The 8,281-nt window shown below is 51.4% G+C and overlaps 1 protein-coding gene across 2 annotated transcripts in view; it reads right to left on the reverse strand.

Annotated features, from left to right (window-relative positions):
• Gga2 (golgi associated, gamma adaptin ear containing, ARF binding protein 2) overlaps positions 1-8,281 on the reverse strand; it is a 29,447-nt gene that overhangs the window by 12,239 nt on the left and 8,927 nt on the right. For both annotated transcript variants that reach the window (XM_004622889.2, XM_023714631.1), the window contains one exon: positions 7,230-7,367. In XM_004622889.2, the coding sequence (XP_004622946.1) occupies positions 7,230-7,367 (138 nt within the window). The remainder of the gene's footprint in view (positions 1-7,229; positions 7,368-8,281) is intronic.

The following is an 8,281-nucleotide window of genomic DNA, read 5'->3' on the forward strand; positions in this document are numbered from 1 at the left end:
GGAGCAGACAGCTCCACATGGCCTCGCCTCCCAATGCTGCTGAGGAGGAGACAGCTCCACATACTAAGCTTTTCTTTTCTGGGAAAGGGTCTGACCATGAAGTTCTGGGTGCCTTGAGCTCACTTTGTAGCCCAAGCTGGTCTCAAACATACAACAATGCTCCTGCTTCAGCCTCCCTAGTGCCGGGATGACAGATACACACCACCACACCCAACCAGCTTTCTCTTCTTGAAGGGAGCTCAGGTGACCTCCTGTACCAAGCATCCCTGACTGCCACCTTTGCTGGCTGGGAACAGGCAAGCTGGTGAAAAGCACAACAAGCGGACCTCCCTGAGGGACCCCGGTACCAGCTCCCCAAGAAGAAATGGGACTCTGGAGCACCCACCGGGCTCCAGCCCGTAGCCTTGTGTCCCCCCGCTGGGGCAGCCAGTATGATCCCTCCTTAAGTTGGTCCCAGCCCAGTCATGGCAGAGACAGGACCTGAGCAGGCCAAACTGGTATTTTCCTTAGGAATCTGGAATCGGGACCGACGCTAACCTATCTTTGCTGATTCTGTAAACTGGCAGGACAGGTAAACAAAAGAGTTCTGCGCAGGCCACCTCTCTGTGCAGAGAGAACGAAGAATGAGGGAAGCCAAGGTGACCTGGAGGGAAGGCAGAGGTGAGCGCAGAATGGACTCTCTCGGCAGCGGCGAGCCTGTGGCACACGTACCACGGCGGAAGGCCCAGCCACAGCCTCCTGTCTCCACGCGAGCCAAGTCCCCCAGCACTGAGCATAGCACAGGCCACGTGCATGCTGAAAGGAGCAACTTAGTAACAGAGACTTCACATGGCCAGTGCGTGTGCTGCCAGGAGTACGAGAGAGACGGGGGGAGGGAGGCAGACAGAGGTAGAGACCTAGACAGAAAGACGGACGGACTGTGTGTGTGCATGTGCACACCTGGACTGGCTGTGAGCATCGCACGCTTGTGAACTTGTTCAAAGATATGCTCAAGAACACAGCATCTTCTATTTATTTCTTTTAATTATGTATTTGGTGTAGGGTCTACAGGGCCTCACTACATAGACCGGACTCTAGTGATTCTGCTGTCTGCAGCCTCCCGCCACCACGCCCAGGCTCAATCGCTATCTCAGTGCACCTGGGGGGAGGGGCACAGCACGCGGGGGTTGAACCCAGGCCGCTGCGGCCTGGCCGCCTAGGGCCGGCCAGATAGCTCAGCAGACTAAAGTGCCTGTACAGGCAGACCACAGCGGCCCAGGTTCAATTCCAGCACTTGTTGAGACAGAGATTGAGACTAGGTGTGGTGATGCGTGCCTATAATCCCAGTGCTTGGGAGGCTGACAACAGGAGTGAGACCCTGTAGATCCTGTAAGAAAAAAATTTTTTAGGGGCCGGGGAGATGGCTCAGTAGAATAAGCGCTTCCCTGGCAGGCGCAAGGGCCTGAGTTCAATTCCTGGTTCCACCAAAAAAAAAAAAAAAAAGAAAAAAGATTTTTTAGCTTTGTGTTTTCTTATGAAAAACTGAAATTTAATATCTGAGATTCAGGAGAGATTAAGAGACAGATTCTCCTAATGTTGCGCTGGCCCTCGGGCATATCTGAACGTGAAGAATCATATTTTTCGTGAAGAATTTATGAGTATAAGAGCAACAGTGTACATGGCTGACACTGACAAAGGTTCTACAATCTGAGGTACAGGATCTCAAGATAAATCCTGAGGGCATTTCACTGACCTTGTCAGACCAAAAAGCTACAACTCTTGTTGCACAGGTCCTGCTTTACCTTGGTCTTAACCATCCAGTAGAAAAGTATGAAGATGAAATATAGGAAGTAAAGCCATGTTGTTATGTTGAGCTGTGGGGGACTCAGGTCAATAATTTCTGACATTGCCAGTTAAACAGAAGACCCAATGATATTATGGGCTTCTGTACTCTTTTAGAATATTTTGCTGAGTTTACACACCTATAATATTCAACAACGGAACTTAAAAAAAATTGGGGTATAACTATGAATGTCCATTTTGTATCTGTGTATTCAAAGTGGTTGGGATAGATACATAGTTGCATTCTCTTAATGAATAGAATGATTTTTTCTAATGGTGTTTGTAAGTAGGATCACAAGTCTGCATCTTGTACAGCAATTAACCACTAAGAAGAATATATGCAGTGTATTATTTGTTGAAACTGTACTTTCGATTTGATTTGAAACTGTCTCATTGCTATATGTTTATCAATAAAACTTTGAAAAGAAAAAAAAAAAGAGCAACAACATACCTGTCTGCTTGGACTGGCCGTGGTTTTAGCAGACACCCCACAAGACAGGAAATGTACTCACATGCCCTTTTCAGAGCAGGTCCAAAGCTGGTGGGGGGCAGTGGGACACTGCCCACTTGCACCGCTGGTCAACAAGTTCCAAAACACAGCCAGCTGTGAATCACTGAAGGCTGGTGAGTCAGGGAATACCTAATTCTTCAGTGTGAACCAACAGTGTCAGCTATTTTTGGGGAAAGGCTAGATCTGTGTGGAGTGCTTCATTTTTTTTTTTTTTAATTTTATGTTTTTATAGATCCCAAATCTTGAACACCAAAAACAACTACAAACGATGAACAGAAACTAAACCAGATGGTGAAAGATCATTTCGAGAGGCCCAGCGAGACTGGGCACAAAGGGAAGCGCCACGGGGCCTGCGTGGCGGCCCCTCGTGTCGCACATCAAGTGTGGGCGCCGGGACACCAACCGTGGAGGTATTATGAAACTTGGCGAAGCCGAAAGGAAAGAGCATCCTGAAGGGCAACGGAGGAGGAGCCACTGCCAGCACCTCCGTCTGTGCAACGTCTTCTAAACCAATCCCCGGGGCTGCCACCTCTCAGATTCCACTGCGCAGAACAAAGCACAGGAAGCCCCTGTGCCGTGGGGCCCTCACGAGGGCAGAGCTGTCTGGGCGCGATTCCCTGTTGCTGATTTCCCCGACAAGGATAAAAGCTCAGTGCGTCTGTGAGATGCCACTGAGCAGAAATGCTGTTCAAGCTCAGGTCTTGTGCAAGGCAAGAGATGCCTGCCACTCAGGCGCTCACCACGGACCTACAAAGGCAGCCTGCTACTCGGGGCGCTGGGACGAAAGCGCACACACAAAGCACCACACAAGGCTGGCAGCGATGCTGCGTTAGGCCGCGGGCGACACCCTAACAGCCGCTGACACTGGTGTCTGGCCAGGAAGATCCCAAGGGAGAGACACGTACAGGGCGGTCATGGAGGCTGCGGTGGCACAAGGAATCAGGAAAAGGGCTTCACGCGACAGTGATGGGGCACCTTGCATGGTGGGACGACAGCTGGCTCTATGAAGTTCTGCCCCACATAAGCCAGACATCTAGTCGTTCGGTTTCAGCGTATTATACACCAAGAGCCTCTCTGTGCTACACCAAAAGCACAAGCAAAAAAATCAGGCATTGCCCTCAAAAATGTGACCACGATGGGAACTACCTCGCTCACGGAGGCCTGCGCTCTCAATTTTCAGGGCTCAAGCAGTTCTCCAGGAGCACAGTACCAAGCTTCACGCGAGCACAGCGAGGTCTGAGCAGCTGGTGAGTCCTGGCGCGACGTGCGGCCCGGCCGGTGACAGCAGGCTGCTCACGAATGCAAAGGGCCGGCACACCAGCTCCCTGCCACGGCCCGGCTCACCACAGTCCAAAGTACTGACCAAAAGACTACGAGGTGTAGGGAAACAGCAGAAGTGACGTTTTATACTATCAAGACTGCAGGTTGGGCCAGGAAGATAGCGCAGTGGGATAAGTGCTTCCCTGGCAAGCACAAGGACCTGAGTTCAATCCCCGGTTCCACCAAAAAAAAAGACTGCAAGTTTTTGAAAATTTCAAAGTGGGCAGCTGAAATATTTTGAAATGTAAAACTGCATTAGGAATTTTCCACATTTGCACACAATTCTATAAACCACCAGAAAATCTATAAAGAACTTTCTAACTTTGTACCAGTGGCAAAGAATTTTAATAAGATATTCATAGTTCTGTAAGATAGAGACAACCCTTTTTTCTTCTTCCGATAAAATGAATTTTGAGGAACTTGACATTTTTTGCTTATACCAGTTAGATTTTGAAAATCGGCCTGGAGCTACTGGAATTTCAGGAAAGCTCTATCTGGGAAAAGGCTACAACTAGATTCAGCGTGCGACAAGACAAAGGACCTGAACACAGGGCAGGCACAGCACGGACGGCAGCGCAGAAGGTGGAACCCAAGCCCAGTTAGTTATCCGAAGTGCCAAATCTGGGGGCGGGGAGATGGCTCAGTGGAATAAGCACTTCCCTGGCAAGTGCAAGGGCCTGAGTTCAATCCCCGGTTCCGGAAGAAAAAAAAGTGCTAACTCTGCAATAAAACCGGAATACTGTCTGAGGTTTCAATGTAGGAAAAAAAAAAACCCATACATTAACCTCTTTCGTGTTAAAAGAAAAACATAATGACAAGCTTTCAGTGATATGGCTTTTTATTGAAAAGTAGCTGCAATAAAAGCTACTTTTATTGAAGTAACTGGGTGGGATTCTCTGCCGAGTAACCCTAAGCCGAAGCACCCGGGGTTGCTTTTCTTTTTTCTTTTGTCTTTTGGAGACAGGGTCTCACTGTGCAGCTCTGGCCTTGAGCTCCCTTTGTCGGCCAGGCTGGTCTTGAACTTGGAATGATCCTCCCGTCTCAGCCTCCCATTTGTGGGTTGCAGGCATGCGCCACCATACCGGCTGCTTTTCTTTTTCATTTGAATCTCTGGCTTGCGAGCACCCGCGCCCCGCTCTAGCTCTACTTGGTACAGGCAGGAGGGGCGGTGACCCGCATGCAGCGGGTGCTGCTCTCAGCCGGCCAGCAGAGCGCCAGGCCCGGCCATCACCAGCATTCGCGCCACAGCAAGGGCCACGGCAGCTGTGCACAAGAAGGCAAATGCCAACGGCTACTTTTCAATAAAATGCAGTATCACTGAAAGCATGTCATTGTGTTTTTAAGTCAAAAGAGATTAATGTACGAGTTATTTTTCCTACATCGAAACCTCAGTCAGGCTTCTGGCTTTACTGCAGAGCTGGCACTGCTGATAACTAAGTGGGCCTTGGTTGCAGTTTGGGCCCTGGTCTCCAGAGGGCAGGCCTGGGAGGAGGACGGCCTCAGCGCTTCAGGCTGCACTGCCACAAGCGGGCTGGGCCACACAGTGGCCCTCCTCTGGGACAACAAAAGCTGGCAGCAAAAGAAAAAAACTAAACAGAACTTCACTGGAATTCAATTTTCAAAATTTTTTTAGGGACTGGGGTTTGGTCCCTGGTGTGCTGTGCCGGCCCCACCCCTGGGGCACGTGGAGACTGGGCGTGGTGGCGCGCACCACGTGTGGCATGGGCACCCGTGTGGGCAGGCAGTAATCCCAGCACTTGGGAGGCTGAAAAGCCGGAAGGATCACTACAAGTCTGAACTGTGTAGTGAGACCCTGTACTAACTATATTTTTAAAAAAGAAAAAATTACTTCAAAAGATGCTATCAAGGCAGGAATGGTGGCGCATGCCTGTAATCCCAGCACTCGGTAGGCAGAGGCAGAAGGGTCACTCCAACAGGCTACGCAGAGGAGTCCCATCTCAAAATAAAAACATTTTGAAAATAAGAAAAGGTGTGGGAATATCACTTAGCTTAGTATAAACCCCTGGGTTCAGTCCCCGGTACCGCAAAAAAAGAAAAGGAAAGATACAGGAAGGGACTTGAAGGGATATTTCAGTCCAAAGACACACAAATGGCCAGAAAGCCTGGCCTGGTGGTGCACGCCTGCAATCCAGGCTCTCAGAAAGCTGAGGCAGGAGGACCACTGCGAGTTCAAGGCCAGCCTGGCCTGAATGGCGAGTTCAAGGCCAGCCTGAACTGCACAGTGAGACTCTGGCTCGAAGCAAGAAAAAAAAGAAGTGACAAAATCACACAAAAAAACGAGTGGCCAATAAGCACAAAAAACAATGTTCAACATAAACCATCTAAAGAAATACAAAGCCACAATTAGATACAGCATCACTTCTAGGATAACTGTTAGGGAAAAAAAAAAGACGCCGAGTGTGGGCAGGACGGGCAGCCTCCCAGGTGGCTGCTGGGAGCGGCAAACAGTGCAGGTGCCTGAGGAGCCAGCACGGCAGACCTGCAGGGGCCGCACCTCGCTCCCAGCGTGTGCCCCGGAGCATTTAAAACCTACTTGCGCACAAGAGCTTAGGGGACTTCTTCTGGAGTTTAGATTAAAATGCTTTAAAATTAGTGGGAGTGACAGCGCTGTTACGCTAACATGGCGGTGGCACGCGTTGTCACAGCAGGCTACTGGTGTCACTGAAAGCTCTCGAAGGTTCGCTGTCGCTGTGCTAATGACTTCATAAGGGCAGAGAAAGGCTGATCTCAGGTGAGTGCATAAGGTGTGAAGGGAACTGGAACAGGGCGCACTCAGGACAGGCTGGCAGCTCCTCTTGTTTAAACTCATGTATTTGGTTGGTACAGGGTCTCACTACGCAGCTCGCACTCATGGCCATCCTCCTGTTTTCAGCCTCCCCAGCACCGGGATTACAGGTGTGTGCCACTATGCCCGGACTTTGGCCAACTCAGCTCACTGGGGGGGTGGGGGGCAGGGCTGTCAGGGCACGTGGTGACCAGGATCAAACTGCGCGGTCCCTGGGGTTGCCTGAGCTTGCCTAAGCAGGCGCTTCAGTCTGCTGAGCTCTCGCCGGCGCCCACTGGCAGCTTCTTAAGAAGCCAACTACGTACTTATTAGCTGACGTAGCAGCCCCACACTTAGCACTTACTCCAGGGAAACGAGAAGGCATGAAGTCGTACACGCAACTGCTCAGAGCACCCAAGACTGGAAACACCCCAAACATGAACAGACGCCTGGACTTGCACTGTGATACACCCGTGCACCCTGCTGCTCACCAATAAAAACTGGGTTGGTCAACCTCATAACATGAAGAGATTATGCCCAGGGAGACACCAAGTAGGAGACAGGCACCCCAGTACTCCCTTTACGCTGGAGTCTACGCCAACAGAAAGTGAATCAGTGGCTGCTGGGGGTGGGGTCAAGAGGAGAGGACAGCAGGACAGGAGGACAGGAGTTGGAGGGCAGGGGTGCAGCCACGTTAACTGTCCGAGTGTGATGACGCTTCACAGACACACACAGGGCACAGCGGAGCAATGCGGCTGCAGCAGGGGCGGCCCGTGTGGGCACGCAGCTTACCTGCAAGGCCTCCTGGTCCGGCGGGGCCTGCCCGGGCGTGCGGTATGTGCTCAGCATCTCCCGCAGCACTTTCACGTGGCTCCGCACCTCCTCCACTGCGCTGACTCTCCGGGACACCTTCTCTGACTTCTCCTGCTCCTTTGGGGAAAAAGGGCAGACACATGGGGGAAGTGGCTCTGGATGAAGGGAGAATGGGGCTGGCAAAGGCCAGCACACTTAGGAAGCTCAGGGAGGGGACGAGAACATGAGGTGAATGAGGGTCCTGGCTTGGGGGGCCAAGGAGAAACTCCAAGCCCAGAAATCCTGGGGAGATGGTGTGGCACAGGGGCCCAGTGACCTGCGGCTTCGGACTGGACCAGCCTCCATCTTCCGGAAAAACAAGCTCTCAAATGCAGTCTGTGTCTGTACCAGCATCTCTCACTAGGACAGAAGCTGGTGTCACAAAATGCTTGGGGTGGGCTGGGGAGATAGCTCAGCAGCACGCGCCTCCCTGGCAAGCACAAGGTCCTGAGTTTGATCCCCAGTACCAAAGAAAAAGGAGCTGGGGAACCAAGCATAGTGCCACACGTCTGTAACTAGCGCTCTGGGGGCCTGAGGCAGGAGGACCACAGCTCAAGCCCAGCTGGGCAACTTAGCAAAGCCATCTCAAGGTGTAAAAGGCTGCGGATGTAGCTCAGCACAAAGGCCCTAGGTTCTGTCCCCTCTACTGGGAAAAAAAATAGAGCTGAGAGCTGAGTGTAGGGGCACACACTAGTCATCCCAACCCTGGGGAGGCTGAGGCAAGGAAGGACAACCTGGTCTACAAGGCAAAACCATGCTTAAAAGAGCATGGCATGGCGGCCCATGCCTGTAATCCCAGCAATTAGGAGGCTGAGGTAGGAGGATCACTGTGAGTTCAAGACCAGCCTGGGCTACATAGTGAGCTCAAAGCCAGCCTGAACTGCATAGCAAGACCCTGTCTCAATCTCAATCTCAATCTCAATCTCAATCTCAATCTCAATCTCTCTCTCTCTCTCTCTCTCTCTCTCTCTCTCTCTCTCTCTCTCTCACAC

Source organism: Octodon degus, unplaced genomic scaffold, assembly GCF_000260255.1.
Source record: "Octodon degus isolate 3935 unplaced genomic scaffold, OctDeg1.0 scaffold00001, whole genome shotgun sequence".
In the NCBI taxonomy this organism is placed as follows: domain Eukaryota; kingdom Metazoa; phylum Chordata; class Mammalia; order Rodentia; family Octodontidae; genus Octodon; species Octodon degus.